This window comes from Mauremys reevesii, linkage group 10, assembly GCF_016161935.1.
Source record: "Mauremys reevesii isolate NIE-2019 linkage group 10, ASM1616193v1, whole genome shotgun sequence".
NCBI classification, from domain to species: domain Eukaryota; kingdom Metazoa; phylum Chordata; order Testudines; family Geoemydidae; genus Mauremys; species Mauremys reevesii.
Window position 1 is genome coordinate 9,128,373 of NC_052632.1, and position 18,748 is coordinate 9,147,120.

Consider the following 18,748-nt stretch of genomic DNA (forward strand, 5'->3'; position numbering starts at 1 on the left):
ATGTGCATAATATACAAAGAGTTACTCATGTAATTCTTGCAGAGTGAGGCCCTTAGTTAATTGATATGAACAGTAGTTTTGGACTCTGCATTGCTGTACTCAACCATATCTCCTCTTGATGGCAGAGGGTGTTTAGCCTGGGTGATGACTGCAGAGTAAAGGTTTGAAGTGCTGGGGCAAGCTCTAATACTTTCTGACAGTTTTACTGAGAAGTGGTTTGGTCCAGTAGGCAGGACGCTAGGCTTGAGTCACTGTTTTGGCCTCAGCAGCATGCAGGCCCTTCGTTAGTATGGTATCCGTCTCCATCTTTGTACTGGGGCTTCGCTTTGTTGGCAATGAAACATAAACCTGAGTCTAAAATGTCGCCCTGACCTTGGCATTTCCTAGGGTTCTACCCAACACCACCTTGGTCTGAATTCAAACTTTTTTCTTTGTAGAATGCTACACCCACTTCCCTTCTGTGTAAAATAGAATTAATGAGCCCCTCCTACCACAATTATTACTATTTGTTGTCTTGGAGAGTGAGCTATTTTACTGTGTACTCCCAGGAAGCCTGTGTGATGTTAACACCAGTCAATGCTACCTGCTTCCAGTTCTGGATACTGTATTTGTCCGGAGAAAGTACAGACGGTGCGGCCTAGGGATGAAAATTCTGCATGATTTCTGTCAATCTTTTGTGACCGAAGATGCCTTGGGGATCAGCTGCCCTATTTCTGCTGACATGTACCAAGGTAAAACACTTGATGTGGAAACATTAGGTAAAAGGTCATGCATAATTTATGCATTTCATAAAAATATTGGAAGAGGCTTCTTGGCTGCAGGAGAGTTCAATGCATTGGAGTGAACACAAAGATAATGTCCTTGGTGTGCAGTCTTCCTAGTAACACATGGAGCTTCCTGTGGGGAGGAAATCCTGTGTTCTTATAAGATATTGAGTGATAGAAACTTGGAATGGTAGTTTGGTATTTATACTCTTATATAATTATCTCCAAGAAATGGAATAATGGCTTTGTAATCCAAGAATGAATTATCAACTTGCTGTTTGACAGGAAAGAAAAAGAAGAAATTGTGTGGATGTCCATATGCACACACCACACACATGCCACATCTGTGGTCCTGATACTTTTTGTGATAAATTGCATTTGTCAGGCACCACATCTGAACCGTGCCCTCTAATCTGACTTGTCAGTACTACTGCTTTCATTCCAAATCTCTGAGCGGCTTTTGAACAGCCACAATATATTTTTAAAATTAATTATAATTTTCACTTAGTGGCCTGTACAGTTGGATTCGTGGTAACGCAAGCAAGCCTGGAGTTTCAGGTGAAAGCTTACATAAAATAGTCCTAACAATAAAATAATTTTTAAAATCTCTAAAACATATATAAAATATTTCTTTGTTAAATATGTGGCATAAACCAAATACACGATGATGTGGTGTGACATAGTGGGCCTTACTGCAACTTGTTTGGGATGTCTGTGTTACCCACTCATGACTTTTACAGTCATCCCTAATTAATGCCAATAAAACCTTTATTCCCTCTAGTCTGTCTCTGTTCCTCAACACACATAGTTATACACAGTTCTGTTTGTCTGAAATGTATACACCATGTACAACTAACACATAGATCGGGGTCGGCAACCTTTGGCATGTGGCTTGCCAGGGTAAACACCCTGGCGGGCTGGGCCAGTTTGTTTACCTGCCACATCTGCAGGTTTGGCCGATCGCGGCTCCCACTGGCCGCTGTTTGCTGTCCCAGGCCAATGGGAGCGGCGGCCAGCACATCCCTCGGCCTGTGCCGCTTCCCGCCGCCCCTATTGGCATGAAGCAGCAAACCGCAGGCAGTAGTAGCCATGATCAGTCGAATCTGCAGGCATGGCAGGTAAACAAACTGGCCAGGCCCAGCCACGTGCCAAAGGTTGCCGACCCCTGGCATAGATAGTTATGTATATTATACATTCAGATCTCTCCCTCCTCCCCCAGCTCTATCTAGGGTACTGTGCCCTCTTAATACAGGAAGAAGTAATACAGATACCGTTATTTTTCTTCACCCAACAAAAACAGTTTCCCTACTGGCATGCATTGTACAGTTTATACATGCTGCATTTTGAGATTTGTTTATAAATACTAGTGGTACATCCTAAGAGTTAGTTTTTCATCTCTGGTAGGTTTGGGGCTAAGGTTCAGGGATAGGACTGCGTCTTTGCTTGTGTTTGTAGAGTGCCTAGCACAATTGATCCCTGATCCTGAGTGGGATCTCTGGATCTCACTGCAAACATAAATATTAAATACCAAGCGTGAAATCCTCACCTTACTGAAGTAAGTGGAAATTCTTCTGTATTAGACTGAGGACTGCAACCCAGTGCCCTCTAAATATCCTTCCACTAAATGTGAGCAGTTCTCACCCGCATTTCTTATATAATATTCCCACTCTGTGTTGTACAGGTCTAAAAAGGAGTAATAAAGCCATGAACTGAATATTTTGCTGTCACTGTACTCAGACCCCATGGCATTGGGTGCTGTGCAAGAGGCTTAGCAGAGAGAGAGAGAATGAACGGTGGGGAGAGAGAGAAAACACCCAAATACAACTCCTGTAAGAGAAAATAGGTCTCTGAGAGAACATCCTGAGGGCTCATGCTTGGTGCCACCAGCTGACAATTCATTAATGCTTCCCCTTCTCTCTCCCCCCTCCACTCCCCGCACTTGATTTTCCTGTTCAGTTTGCCAGAAATTCTTGCAGACCCATCCAGAGGAGCAGAATCGACTGTGGGAGGTGGAAGCACCAGGGGACTGGAGCCAGCGTGTTAGTATCTGGTTAAAGATTCAGCTGGAACTCGCCCTTTCAGAAAGTGAGTTACAAATAGTGCGGCTTTCTCCTTGTCATGTTCAGTTATTTAAACTTCACAGTTAAAAGCTACGCTTCCTTAATGATGACAAAATGCTGCTTCCACTCATTGGCAGCACACGGAGAAAGTGCTAAGCAAGTGCTTCAGCACAATGACTTTTTATCTGACTCAGAAATGTTAGGTACCTCTCAGCTATTGGGGTGGGTGGTATGTGTGCAAAAAGTCTACGATTAGCCCCCAAAGCGGGTATCTCAGCTCTAGTATGTAAAAAACCAAAATGCACAAGTTCATTTAAAGGCAAATAGAAAACATTTCTAGAGCCATGGGGATGTGAGTTACTGAATTCGCTGTTCAGAGTCAATTTTCGTGCCATTCCATGACACAAACTTGAAGGTTCTGCCTCCTTTTGTGTTCAGTTGGGGGGGGGGAAAATCTGTGTTCCTTACTGTACAGCACAGTACTTGGTAATCCTCAAGAGAGGACCAAAATATCTGGTAAACAGGGCCAGGATTAGAGATTCTGAAGTAATGAAATCAAATTACAGAGACTCCTAGGGCTCCTGACAAAATGCAGCCCTGGCGTAAGAGGATGGAACTCCCATTGCAGTGCATTACACCAGGGCAGCAATTAGCCCAATGAGGTTAGCACCATATTTGCGTCGTAAAGATGAGTTGGTTGGTTTGTATAATAAGAAAAGGAACTTGTAGGATTTAGGGACAACATGATTAGCTTCATTAAAATATGCCGCCAGTGCCACTCTTTGAACTAATCCAATCCATGGAGAACATAGACATCCACTCCATGGGGTGCAGCTGTAGGATTCAAAGTTCCTCATAAAGGGCAAAATCCTACTTTGTCCAAGTTTCTTCTCCTCCCCTACCTATCCTTCCCCACAATAACACCCAGGCAGCAACAGAGTAGGAAACACTCATGGTGTTTTCTTAAGAGCTCATAGGAGGATCTCGCTAATGCACCTAAGGTCATGTGTTCAGATAGCTTGGGAGTACATCAGGTCCCTAGTCTGCCCATACACTTCCAGAGTCAGCAGCAGGTCCTAAGGAAGGGCTTGTTCCTTTCAGGGTGAGCAGAAGAGAGTGCTGAGAGGAAATTGCCCCCATGCTTTCCCTGATATGTTCTGCCCTATACAAGCAGGATGGCATGGGGACCCTCAGCTTAGCCACTGCGTTTCCTCTCATCACCAGACCCCATCAGAGAGTTTGGACAGGATTTTGCCCCAGGCTGGGTTCCTCCAATACCGTCACAGTGCAATGGTCTTCCATGCTCCTCTTTCGTTTTAAATTTTAAGCTAACAAGAACGGGTGTTGCTGTTTCCTGTAATCAGTCACGCTCAGTTCAGTTTGTACCTGAGTGGGGTAAATTCAGATGAGCAGACAGACACCGGCTCATGGGAGGATGATCACTTCCTCTTCTTTTTTTTTGGCTTTCACAAACTGTTCAATGAGACCGCACCTAAAAGGGAGTCAGTAAAAATCCGAATAAGACCCAAGAGCTGCCTTGGGCAGTTTTGCAGGTGCGGGGAGATACTTATATTTGTGGAGGCTGCAGAGAAAGAGTATAAAACACATATATGTCCTCCTTTTATAACTTCTGAGATGCAATGTGATCTCCATAGTGGAAAATGGCAGAAGCAAATTAGCTTGGCAACAAATAGTTAGAATCTTTTTAAAAAGCATATTTTACTCAGCTTATGGCTCACAGCTCATCAGCGATCCCTTTCCTAGAGGGTGAATATGCTGAGTTGACTTTAACTTTACCATCTTCAGTGGAACTTCAAACTATCATAGAAATGGAGTGTTTAAAACAATAAGGTGTTTGTAATACATGTATTAGATATACATATATGTTTGTATTATGTATAACATCTGTGTGTGTGTGTGTATCTCCCAGTGCATGGTATATTACATGTTACAGGAGTTAATGTAAAGGGGAGTATGGGACAGATAGTACCTACTACCAGGAGAGGGACAGCTTCCCCAAGTCTCACTGAGCTTGGAAGAAGTGCTGATCCCACAGTGCTCTCCCTCTTGGCTGGTGAGGTAGCAGCAGAAGAACTTACTTTCTGCTAGTAGTAGGAAAAGCAGCAGCTCCTCCTAGCTCAGGTGCACCATATCCATCTCCTCTACAGGAAGAACTGCTCCCCTGTCCTATGGTTCCCCAGACTCTATCCCTGCTAAGGGAGACTGGAATTGGAACCTCTGTAACCAGCACTATACTTTCGCAGGAGAAAAGTGAGGCGAATGATATGTCATAGGTGTTCCCTTACCCAACTCTACACACAGATGTTTGCTTGGATCTCATAGGCGTATTTGAGGACGTGACTGTCTTTCGGATCTATTTCTTCTCTGTCCCCTTCCCCCTTTGCTGCATCCCGCCAGCACATGGCACTATAGCTCAGCATCACCAAGTAATATTGGTACATATTACAACAGCCACCAAGATTAATGAGCTTCCCATCCTGTTCTGGTCTTCTTGAACAACCCTTCTGCCCCCTTTCCACAGCACTAGGCACTGTAGAAGAAAGCTATTTAATAGCTTTAACTCTGAAGCTCTGCATACTATGTAGTTTTTCAGAGAGTCAGGAATAAATTCTTGTCATATAATGTTGTAGGGCCTTTACAGCAATATGTGTTCCGGAAAGTTTCCCACAAACCTGAGATCAGACTTTGAATTTTGCAAGGATATAGAGCTGCATCTGGTGGCAGCACGGATGAACTACAGCACTCTGTACACCAGAAATGGTACGTGGGCTTGGGTATGCACACATCTATAGATATGTGTGAGAGGGAGACTTAGATGGATATGTTCTTTTCAACATGGTTGAATTTTTATCAGTGTGTAGCTATAAAAAGAAAGCTCTTTGGTGCATGGTACATGGAACTGGAAATATTCACTTGAATTTAATTTTTGTTGAAAAATCAGCCAAGGTTAGTTTATATCATGGAACAGAGAAGCAGTAGCATTTGCCTACAGAGGCTGGCTGAAATGTGAAAATAAATGTAAGATGAATATGCAGGCAGGGTCCTAGTTGCTGAACCAATCAAGCTCTGAAATGAGCAGTTCTAGAGTAATTGAGTGAAAGTATGTAAGGTCTACAAATAGAAAGTGAGTGTGAAAAGATAAGGTGGGAGAGGTACTGTCTTTTATTGGTCCAGATCCTAATGAAGAGTTCTGTGTAAGCTCCAAAGCGTGTCTCGCTCGGCTCACCAACAGAAGTCCAATAAAAGATAGAACCTCCCCCACCTTGTCTCTCTAATATCCTGGGACCAATATGGCACCAGCAGCACTGTAAGTGAAAAGAAAAGCAGATTCAGTGGGAAATAACTGCTTTGCAGGCTTTGTGGGAATCATGAAAAGTACCTTTTATTGTCTAAAGGGCAACTTACAGCCCAGTGAACTCTCTGAGAAATGGATTCCATTTAGCGGAACAAACTTTCAACCTAAGGCTAGAAAGGTTTTCAATGACATTTTAGTGCAGCCATTCACATGACGATGGAGGAACGTTCTGAGATTTTAACGCTGTCTGGGAATAGGATCGTGACAGCTTAAGGGCAGTGTTAATAATTTATTTTTCTGGTCTTTCCGCACTCATTTTACCCCAATTAATAGTCAGAAAATCAGATTCAGTCAGAGCTAATTTGTTGGACATTGGAAATACTAAACACCGTGCTTCAGTCTCAACCATTACAATTCTTCTGAAATAATCAGAAAGGATGCAAGTTTACAGTCACCCCCAAATTAGCCTGACATGCTGTTGTTGCATATCAGGACCCTTTATGTAAGATAGTGGAGGCTCAGAAATGCCAAATATAATTAAAAACTTTTTCAGATGTAATTTATACCTGGCAAGAAGTGCGGGTGTGGAAACAGAGGGCTAATGGTTCAAATTGCATCTACAGCACTAGCAGATGCATCTGTTTGCAGGTAGAGGATGTGATATTTACACACAGAAAATTTTATGTGTGAAAATGCCAGGTGTGGGTTTTTTGCACATTCAGATAAATGGACCTGCAAATATTTCAGGTGTATGCGGCTGTCAGAAAATGGGGCTCTTCTGACCAAACCTATGCACTTTTATTTTGTGGCATTGCCACCCATTGCACAAGGTTCTTTTTTGTTACTGGGCTGGGTAGTTAATTGTCACAATGGGAGGAGAGGGATTGAAATTGTACTAGGACAGCATCTTGTAGGTATTTTTTATTTTTTTTAATAAACTTGCTACGGAAGTTGTGCCAACATTCTTTCATTACGATCTTGCCCTCAGAAAACACAGTTCATCAGACTGCTTCAGAGGAGGAAGGAGGCTGTCAGGTAGAGAGAGCTCAGGATGATGACCTCAGACACTTAGATGCAGGCCAGATGAATGAGGTACAGTGATTAATTTGTCATTTTATGATCCACTTTTTCATAAACATGTTGTCCCTACTTAGTGAGTTAGGGGGCCTAAATAGGAGAGTGACACAGATAACCATGGATGCTCTTCTATCACTGGGCCATTGATTTATATGGCTAATCTGTAATTGCTCTGGGAGTGAAAGGTGTGAAAGTTTTTACTTCGCTCCTCACTGAGATCTATGAGCTATAACAGAGCTGGAATGCTCAAATAGCAGGTCTGCAGTGGCTTTCTGAACTGACCTGCATACACAGTAGGTGGAGGAATGGTTACAACGCCTGTATCGAGGTTGCTTAGCACTTTGCAATTAGAATGCCCTCTTTTTAATTGCTTCAAGTGGGAGTCTGTCCCCACACACTTCAGTGCAGGATCGTGGCCTTAAAACAATCGTGGCAATTGGAATGGACCAATTCTCCATAAACACTAAAATGTACTCAAGGAAACAAATCAAAATAATGAAGCTCGTCAAATAATAAATAAGGAGGGGGCAGAAACAAAACAGAGTAAAATTAAGCACCATGGTTATTGTGTTTACTTCTCCCCTTTAGGTTGCCACCCAACGGTTACTTGAACTTAATCAGTTTGTTGTTAATGCAGACCGTTCGAACTACTTATGCAGAGCATCAGGAATCTATTATATACAAACACAATGGCTATGTTTTGGGGTTCCTTTTGCTTTGTAGGGTGTCTCGGAATAGGGTCACATCATAGCTTTTACACTGTATGTATGTATGTACCTTTCATAACACCAGGATGATCCTTGTGTCTCGGTTCTAATTTCAGGGAGGCGAATGCATTCCCGATATTAGGAAAGTGCCACAAGAAGCCAGAGACGACAAAGATAACACAGCAGGAGAAGCAAGGTCGTTACACCTCCAAGTTCCCAAGGAGGAGGACTTTAGTCAAGGTACAGCTGATACGCAGCAATGTAAGGGATCTAGGAAAAGAGCAAGCACTATGGGTCTGCCTGAAGACAAGACTACTAAGCATCTCCGAATGATGCCTTAATTGCCTCACTCAAGAAACAAATCCACTGTGTAATCATAAAAGGCTAAAATAGTTAGCGAAAATAATCAGAATCTCTAACCACACTGAGATTTCTCCAGATTAGTTACAAGGGTTTTGCAAGGCAAATATTCTGAACCTTTAAAAAAATAAAAATAAACGATTGTTCTTTTAATTGTTCTTTTCTTTTGCTTCCTTCCAAGAAATTAAATAGTAGTCGAGCCTAGTTATTTTCCTGCTTTGGAAAGATTTTAATGGATCACGTGAGATGTCTAGAAAGGAGTAATTAGGTGACTTGTAGATACTGATGTGAGAAGATATTTCTATGGAAACAACATCCTGTATTATGCAAGGGAGATACCGCAACACAGGTTGGTATCACAATGACGGCTCTGTAACCTCCCTTTCAAAAAGAACAGTTGATCTGGAAATTCTTTCAGCTGAGCTTTTCCAGCAGAAAAATCTGCCTTAAGCTACAAAGTGGACAGGGGGGATGGGGACAAAAAACCCGCATGGTCTACATTAATGCAGAAGTTTGGTACAGAGAGAAAGCTACAGGCCATACATTGCCTTTAAGTTTAGACACTGAGCTCACATTGTGTCTATAATTTAAGGCACAGTTGCAGGAACTTTGTGTGGATTGCTTATCTCATGTATTGTATTTCATGTGGACCAATTCCTAATGCTTTACAAGAAAAGAAAATATATTGATGATGTGTCTCGCCAGCTTGCACAAGTTACAGTGTGGTTAAGAACCTCCCCTCCCCACCTTTCAGTCCCTCCCTCGCAAGGTTAAGTCAGTGTGGGGGGTGCTGTTCTAGCTTGACTTACTGATGTATCGGGAATGCTTTATTTATAATACATAAATCAATGCAAGGCAGTGCTTAATTCTACCTTTACAACCAGCCTCCACTGCAGCACCAAATGGGTGCATCAGGTTCCATGTCACCACAGTGGATGTTGCATTTAAGGTTGGACACTTAAAGGTTTTCTGCAGTTGTCATGGATCTAATCTTCTCTGAGGGTAAAATTTACCCCAATGCAGAGAGGCCTGCCCATGGCTGTCTGTGCTTCTGGGATCCCTGGGTGCCATGGAGGGGGGGCTCTGAACTATCCTCAAGAGGCAAGGGGAGCAGTGGTGAGCCTGGGGTAGGGTCTGAGTCCACACATACTCAGTTCCAGTTGCCCACAGTTCCCACATAGGGGTCATTGAAGGGGCAGAGGAATCTATTCCAGTCCATGGACTGATGCAGAATTCATAGAGGGGGCTGCCCTGTACCATGTCCACAGATGGCAGGGGTGAATTCTTTCCCTTTCACACCCTCCATAGGTCCCCACATGAAGCCCTGACACTGGTTTTGTGTAGGGAAGGGTGGATTTCACCCATGGACCCTGATTTAACATATCACTTAAGCATGTATTTACATCGATCCCTTGGTCGATTCAATGCGCTTCAGTCCCATTGAAATCAACCTTTTCTGGACATCTTCTACAAAAGAGGGAGTTATCTACTGGTGCTGTAATAGGAAATTATATTAATTTTGCCATGAGAGGTGAAATATTGATCACTGAACCAGCCATAATTCTGATGCAGACATGATTAGCAACCCCTGACAAAGCTAGCCTATCTTAGAGAGTAAGATTGGCCCATCCATATGTGGCTGATCTATAGAGGATAGGCTGGCCCAGTGCAATGAGTGTATGAAATGGGGATTCGCTTGGGAAACGGTGCCCTTATCCATAGCATCTTTGTTTCTCTGTACCTAAGTAGGGTACATCTGGCATCCTTTATAAAACATTGTATCAACTGTTGGATGATAGCTGGCCCAAGGCATAATAGAAAATAAAGGCAGCTGTAATCTTCGTGACAGCTGATCCCATGTTTCATTTTAGTCCACTATGACAGCTATGTTTGCATGTGGTAGTCTGTATTCTAAATCTCATTGTAGCAGATCAGAATTGTTCCAGCACACTGAGTGGATCCTAGGTTCGCCTTAATTGTATCTGCCAACTTAAATATATTTAAATAAAACCAGGTGAGCCCTATTTGAACTTGTCAAGTTGGAATAAAAGGGATGGACAATATAGTATATGTGGAGTGGGGAGACATCTAATTTGGTGAAATTAATTCCATACCTAGGAGCTCTTGCAGTCAAACAGGAAACATCAAGTTGTCAGTATATCCAGGTTGAATTTCTGTTCTCCCTCTTTGGCTCCCAATGATCCGCATACTGGTTTCCTAGCTGTTGTACCTTGATGGCTTTTTTTCCATTGTGAAAGGATTTTCTTTCTCTGCTTCTGCTGATCAAGCCCTTTACTTTCCAAGTAATACACCTTTCAGGAGAAATGCATAATGAGATAATGGGCATATCCTAAAGGTGAGCCAAGGTTCAACTCTGATGGGACAGAGTTCTCTGCGTGTTGACAGACCAGCAAGTGCCCCAAAACTAGTAAACTCACTGCAGTTTCTCTAACCACAGACAAAATGCCAGCTACCCACAGGTAACAATTCACCTCCTGATTGTGTAATTTAAGGAGGTCCCATTTTTGGCTCATCTGCCCTTCCCATCAAATGAAGGAGACCAAACACCAACACTGAAAACAAAGGAAGCTGGAAATTAGCCCATTATTTACACCCGATAGAGCATCGCAGCTGGGTGTTCTAAGTTAGCAGAACCAAAGGTGCCATGCTGCAGGCTGCATTTGTCTCAATGACAAATGCTACATAAGGAAGTAGGCTTCCTCCCCCTCACATCATGTGTGTGCTCTAGCTCTCTCTCAATAAATAATATATCCAATACAGGAGCTGTGGAACCTACTATAGAAGTAGTCTTTTTAGGACATCTGACTTAAAGGATGTCCCAGTCTGAGTACTAACCTCTTTTGTGTGCATTAAGGTATCTGATGCATTTAGAAGTTCAGACCTGCAATTGATGCTTGGCTAGTCTTAACTGTTTTTGTACAAAAGCCTTAGGTGCTGCATTGGGGGAGGGATAGCTCAGTGGTTTGAGCACTGGCCTGCTAAACCCAGGCTTGTGAGTTCAATCCTTGAGGGGGCCACTTAGGGATCTGGGGCAAAATCAGTACTTGGTCCTGCTAGTGAAGGCAGGGGGCTGGACTCAATGACCTTTCAGCATTCCTTCCAGTTCTATGAGATAGGTATATCTCCATATATTAATTATTAGGTTAATGTGCCAGTCTTTCATTTTTGGACCCATTTGTTGAGCTCTGTTGTCAATCACAAATGCAAAGAGTTTGATAATCTCAACTAGCAATGGGACTGAACTAATTTTTGTTTATTTATAGGTTTTGTACAGTACTCATTACTGTAGTGTCTGAGCACATCATATGCGGTAATGGATTTATCCTCACAACAGTTCAAAAAGGTAGGGGAATAGTATCTCTATTTTACAGCTATTGAATTGTGGCACAGAGAGGTTACGTGAAGTCACACATGCTTTCTGTGGCAGAAACAGAACCCGCATCTTCTGTGTCCCATCTCAGTGCCTTTAAGGCAAAAAAACCTTTCCTCTTAGAACATCCAGCACAAACTTTACCTTTCACTCAGGAATAAAACATTTGTATGAGGGAGAGCTGAATGGTTTAGAGATAGAACACTTTGGTAGTGGTTGGAAGTTGGTTTAAGCATCCAAACCTTTTGATGTTCATCTTGGCCACTAGACTACCCCAATGGTGTCCACATCTTCATCATCACAACACAATTAGTGATTCTGCTTTGGGGAGAGAGGAGAGAAAGGGCCGTGTGTGTGAGGGCAGGACTGTTGGCAGATCTGAGGTGAAATTTGCCCTGGATTTGCCTCCTGAAAGTCCTTATGAACATTGGGGCTAAAAATTCACCCAGAAATAAAACCGTTAACCTCTGAAATATGCGTTAGCAGAGTCATCTAGGTAGATACCCATGGTGGATGCCAACAAAATCAAGGATCTGAAATGTAGATCATAGATTCTAAAGCCAGAGAAGACCACTATGATCATCTAGTCTGACCTCCTGCATAACACAGGCCAGAGACTTCTGCCTGGTGATTTCTGCATAGAGCCCATAACTTCTGGTTGAAATAGAGCATGTCTTTTAGAAAGACATCCAGTCTTGATTTGAGGCCTTAAAGTGATGGAGAATGCACCACATTCCAAGGTAAATTGCTCTAATGGTTAATTGCCTTCACTTTATTTCCAGTTTGAGTTTATCTAGCCTCAGCTTCCAGTGATGGATCATGTTATGCCTTTTTGGCTAGATTAGAACCCTGAACTATCAGATTTCTTCTCTCCATGTAGGTACTCACAGCCTGTCATCAAGTCACCTCTTCCCTTTCTCTTTGATAAGTGAAATAAATGGAGCATCTTAGGTCTGTCACTGGAAGGCAGGTTTTCCGGACCTCAAATCACTTGTAGCTCTTTTCTGAACCCTTTCAAGTTTTCAATATCCTTTTCAAAGGGTTGGCACTAGAAATGGACACACTGTTCCAGAAATGGTCTCACTAATGCCGTAGACTGAGGCAATCCCACTCCTCCTTGATATTCCCTTCTTTATACATCCAAGGGTTACTTTATCCCTCTTAGCTATGGTATTGCACTGGAAGCTCATGATCAGCTGGTTATTCCCCAGGACCATTACATCCTTTTCAGAATCACTGCTTTCCAGACTACTGTCCTCCATCCTATTGGGGTAGTGTGAGCTAAGTTGTGATACCCACAGTGTCTTTATAACACAGATCCCCAGTTGTCCTAATGATGAGCATGCACTGTAAAGTTTGAACAGAATACCAAGAAATTTGGAGCTATAAACCATTTTCCGTGCATTACTTCTATGGCCAGAGTTGTCACAGTTAGTATACATTAAATCTGGTTCTGTGCCAGTGTTTTATTTAGTATTACCACAAGATGGCACCATTGTACAGCTTAAAATTTCAACTGTGCCTGGCATGACCTGTGCTTGACAGTGCCAAGAATGCAAACATGGCTGTTTTACCTAACTTTTTAGCAGCATTACTGGAACAGGGAAGGAATGAATAAGGTAGAAAAGAGACTATCTCCATATTTACTAATTTGATTGTTATAGCTATTGAGTTTGTCTTTTGATAATGAACAGACTTTCAGTGTCTATGAACCTAAGGTAAAGTCACAGAGGCAGATTGAATACAAAATATACTTGGACTATGCCCTAAAGAAGGAAGCCTGGTTTGAAGTTTTTCATAACTGCTCCCTTCACAGTTTTTTCAGGCCAACCAGTGGATGGTATTGAGAGATACAAAATATATTTTGGAACCTCATGTCTACTCTCTCTAAAGTTCTCACCTGATCAGTAGTCTGATATGGTTGACAAGTGACCGTAGTATTATATCTGTTTCTGATCCTTCTCTGCTCACCTCAACCTTAGCTCCAGAAGTCATAAAAATAATGTTGCTTTAATATAGTTACTACCCTAATATGCTATGAATCCGAACTCTGTATGAGAAAACAAAGATGGGTCACATGGGCCTTTTGATTACATTTTTTCCTTTGCAACTAAACCTCTTTTGTGTCCATCCCATCAGGAAAAAACAACATAGTATGTAACCAGAATGATATAATTAAATGGAGTTTAATTCTGGTTCTGGTGGATGTATTGGCTGTTGATTATTACACCTCTCTCCCCAATCATCTTCAAATATTTAAGGCAGGCATTCCAAAATGAATAATTCTTTGCGCTCTTGTTGCCCTTGTTATATAAGGATCTTAGAGATTTAGAAGCATGAACTGAGCTCCTGTGAGTTCAGCAAATACATTTTTCATATGGCTCAGTTGACTCAGAGAGGTGAGACCCCCAAGGTCACATGATGAGTCAGTGGTGAACCTGGACTAGAGACTAAACGTTTCACCTTCAACTTGTGCTACTTCCCAAATAAAACGTACAATATTGTACTCAGAACGGAGTGTCTTCTTTAATTGTGATTGATTTGTGCTGACCCATTTTCCTAGGTAAAGTGTATTCCAAAAGAAAACCAGCTCATTTAGCTCAATAACCAAATTGGAATGGTTTAAATATGAAGCCATGAAATCACATCTTTTGGTGTCCTTTGCTATGGATGAAAAAGAAAAGAGAGTTTCAAGCATTGTCTGCCTAACAGGATCACTGCCAAGATTTACATATTAATGATGCTATGGATAGAGAAGAAATGAATATTTCCAAGTAGAAAATCCTTTTCAGCAAACCCAACACTGATCTGTGTAAATAAGAATGCTGCCGGCTAAAATTAATGGTTAGTTATTAGCTTATTTTGTCCCTTATGCTTTTGCTGTTACAGATCATGCAACATAATTTAAATGCACTAAATACAAAACTACAATTTCATTACAAGCGTCTTTGTTAGTTTTCACTTGTTTTTCGATTTAATGCTAAAGTCCCAGTTTAATTACCTGTTTGCCTTAGCCTTTGTCATTGTTCTATTGAGTTTTTCTGTTGTGAGCTTATTTCAAACCATCTCTTCTGATTTAAATTTAACACGAAGATATCATTTTTAGAAGATCAATAATCTCCATCCAAAAAGATTCTTTTCTCCCATCCTGTTGGTGCATAGACAAAGTTGAACTTTTTTTTTTCTGCCTGAGTGGATCACCCTGGCTGAGAAATGTTGCGTTTGATGTAATCATAACATCTGATGCTGTAAATATATTTTAAGGTAAATAAATATACTGCCAGTGGCATTTGATTTGAAAGTTAATAGCTCAATCCCTTTGTATCACTCTATGTTCAAGTTTGGTGACCTGGAGGGAATGAGCATGCCTCATCGGCATACGCAGCCTCTGGTCAGCTGGACTGACCTCCATGGAATGTGTTGCCCTTGGAGAATATGGATGCCCAGCAGGTCCATAAAGCTCACTGCAGGGAACTTGGGGGAATGAGGGGAGAAATACATCTTCCTAACAATTATCTAGACTGGCTAATTTTCCAAGTTATTTCATTTAATTTTTTGTCTTGGTCACCAAAGGAGCTGACCATCTTAACCCAGATGTGTCTAAAGCAAATTCAGTCTCCAAACTGCACAATATGAAATAGTCTCCCAATTCCACCACCCCCTTTTCCTCCCACCCCCTGCCCCCGCCCCCAAGATTCTGGGGCTGGTTCAATCGCTTTTAAAGCTCTTTCTCTTGTGCTGCTTGCAGAGCCCAGCTGCTGTAATACAGACTGAAATGCTGCTTTTATCCTAGTTTGCGTAGATGGCTGGTGGGTAAATCAATTGGAGTGAAAGGCTTGTATTGTCTCTCTTTGCTTCATGTCACAAGCACAAATATTTTCATTTTCATGCTTTGCTTGGAGGAGGCTGCAGCCTTTGGCACAAGCGACTTCTGCTTGTTTGACCTCCTTTGTGTGTACGGAATGGTGAGGAGTAGCTCTGAGAAATACCGAACAAAACTATCAAAATAGCAAGAGAAAAGGTCAGGAAGGGATCCTGCTCCCCGTAGACATCAGAAGTATCTGTAAGCAATGATATTTAGCATGTCCTGCCTGAGCAGTTAAGTCATCAAAGACACTAGTACCTACAGGTAGGAAATATTCTTGGAGGAAGTCGAATGGATTGCATTGTACACTGCTGCCATGCTGGAGACGGGAGGGAGGCCAGAGCCAAGAACTTTTGGCCTCCAGTAGACGGATGGCTGCTGCCCTTTCCAAGTGAGGTTCTCTATTTATAAGCTGGGGCCCATGGGGTAATATTGCCACCTTGGAGGAGAATGTTGATGTACGGGAAAATGGAGTTGTACCAAAGACAGAGCTAGAATTAGGCACAAGCTATGCAATGGTCTCTTGGGCCTCCATAGGCTTGTGCTGACTTAGTCACTCAGAAGCTGGGCCAATCTCTCTCTCACTCTGGGATGAGAGTGAGGGAGGTAATTTTCCCTCTTCTCTCTCAGCAGTGGGGTCTGAAGGGGATGTAATTGTTATTTATTTTGTGTTTTATTAAAGCACCTAGTAGCCCTAGTTATATACCGGGATCCCATTGTGCTAGGCACTGTACAAACACAGAATAAAAAAAGTCAATACTGCCCCATTGGACAACTGGGGGAACCTGTCATTCCAACCCTTGTCAAGGGAAAAAGGCACTGTTCCTGGAAATGCATGGAGGAAGCCAGTGCTCAGTTGCTCAAGGTCTCCAGTGTAGAACAACCCCTTGTTCTGTAGGTTTGACACTAGAGTATGCACACAGAACAGTGGATCTGTGTGACTCAGATCAGAAACAAGCGACTTTGCCAAATCCCAAATATGAATCCAAACCCAGGACAATAAGGTGATTTAGTAAGGACATGAGCTGAGTCTTGTTTTATTGTTAGAGATTTTTCATGGTCCCTTGGTTTCATCTGCCTTTCTCAATGTGCTTCTGCTTCCATCACCTTTGTACTGCGTTCAGAGTCTACTCCTGGGGGAATTCTGCATCACTGTACATCCGCAGAATTCATGTCCCCTGCAGATTTCTTTGCTTTCCCGCAGAAAAATAACTTCTGACGGGGGAGCAAAGAGAAGCTGCAAGAACAGTCACGCACCCCTCCCCAGCAGCACAGGCAGGTTGGGTACCTGGAGCCGCCAATAGAGAAGTGGTGTACAGTCATGCATGAGAGAGAGAGAGAGAGAGAGAGAGAGACTGTCTGTCTCACTCACTATTGTGGCACACTCAGCATGGAGGGGCAGGGCTTCGGGGTGTGTCTGAGGGGTAGGTGTGTTGCAGGCTGTCCCCTCAGGCAGAGCAGAATGTAGCAGCCTCCCTGCTTAGTGAATTGTTCCCATTGTCTTTGTGAATTTCCCCAGGAGCATAAAACAGGTGTAAAAGTTTTAAGGCTCCCTTACATGGCCAGAGTGGACAGTGTGGCCTTATAAATGCTTATGGCGCTTTAGTGATTAGAACTGGTTTAAATTTTTGGACTGAAAAAATTTATAATCAAAATGTACTCCATGAACTGTTTGCTACTGGCCTTTCTGGAGATGGTCAGTAGCCAATAGAAATTGAGTTTGATTCCCCACCCATCACTTGCTTTTCAGCTGCCTATGATGTAACACTGAGCATATGGATGCATATATTTGTTGACTAAACTAGAAATAAAGGGTTAAACCTAGCTACATTACTATTAGGCAAGGGGGGTAGGGGATTTCCTCCAGTGCTTCCCACTCCCATTATCTATCCATTATATTGTAGTTTAAATAAATTACCTAAATAACTGAAACCAGCGTGATTATATTGTGTTATTTTGACAAATAAAATATGCAAAATTTAGTAGAATTTTTATTTTTTGGTGCTGAATGGTACATTTTTTGGCACAGAACTCCCCCAGGAGTAAGAGTCACCAATATTTGCCATTGATTCAAAATTCCTTACCGTGTATTCACTTATCCTTATTCACAGGGCTGCCAGTCTGTACACATAATGCATCAAAAGCCTCAATGCAGCTCTGTGGATATAAAGCTTCATGGAAAAATGCCAGTCCTCCTAAACATAAAAGATCTTAATGAATCACAGAATATCAGAGCTGGAAGGGACCTCAGGAGGTTATTTAGTCCAATCCCCTGCTCAAAGCAGGGCCAATCCCCAGACAGATTTTTACCCTAGTCATCCCCCACAAGGATTGAACTCACAACCCTGAGTTTAGTAGGCCAATGCTCAAACCACTGAGCTATCCCTGGTTACAACTGGTTAAACCCCAGGCAGGTGCCATGCTATGCCCCCCAGCCTTGCCAATGCACATCAGGCCTGACATTCCAGCTTTTGACCTCAGACGGTTGTGAATTGTGCCACATTGTATGGAGATAATTGGGGGGGGGAGGGGTTGGCTGGGGGATGTCAAGAGAGCAGCCATGACGCTTCTCACACTTGGGATGAAGAACTGGCTTGAACCCAGGTTTGCAGGGTTGAAAGGCTGGTGCTGTAACACTTAGGGCCACTTTGCACTGTGCCCCAGTTAAGGAATGCCATTTAGGCTCAGTGGCTGGGTCACTTGTGCAGAAAGAATGAGATTTCTAAAGACAAGAGTAAGTCTGGAAATATCCCAGACGTTATTAAAGTCCTTTAAGATTTCCAGTTGTTTGCAAAGAGGCTGCAAAGCTTTAAATAACTAGTAGGTTAAGGAAAAGAATGAGACCCTGGGATTTCGGGAATCCAGGGCGGTGGATTAGTAGGCCACTGTGCTTCTGTGAAGCACAAGAATGAAAGTAAGTGTCTCTACAGCGAACTGATGGGACCTTCCTAATTAATGTTGTTTTCTCCTTCTTGAAGTATAAGCTGTCCTAGCCTGACCTCCCAGTTCACAAGAGAAAAAGGGGAAGCCAATCAGAAAGGAGATCCCCTCAGCTGGCTTATCCAAATCTTTACTAAAACTGTAATATCCATGCGCACAGGCAGAACAACACATCTAAGAATTATGTATCTGGGAGTTTAAGAACTGGGGGGAAAAGTCAATGTTGCTTTGAGGTTATTTTTAAAACTGAAACTGAATAGGTCAATAC

At 42.5% G+C, this 18,748-nt stretch overlaps 1 protein-coding gene across 7 annotated transcripts in view; it reads left to right on the forward strand.

The window, feature by feature from the left end:
• Positions 1-14,847, forward strand: part of LOC120372852 (protein FAM169B-like) — a 53,265-nt gene extending 38,418 nt beyond the window's left edge. For 3 of the 7 annotated variants that reach the window (XM_039490285.1, XM_039490287.1, XM_039490286.1), the window contains 4 exons: positions 549-731; positions 2,721-2,849; positions 7,129-7,232; positions 8,041-8,437. In XM_039490285.1, coding sequence (XP_039346219.1) covers positions 549-731; positions 2,721-2,849; positions 7,129-7,232; positions 8,041-8,265 — 641 coding nt within the window. In that variant the 3' untranslated portion in view covers positions 8,266-8,437. Of the gene's footprint in view, positions 1-548; positions 732-2,720; positions 2,850-7,128; positions 7,233-8,040; positions 8,438-8,465; positions 8,634-11,568; positions 11,650-14,238 lie in introns of those variants that run through there. The other 4 variants (XR_005585219.1, XR_005585220.1, XM_039490290.1 and 1 more) reach the window with 4 other exon arrangements.
• The last annotated feature ends 3,901 nt before the right edge of the window (positions 14,848-18,748 follow it).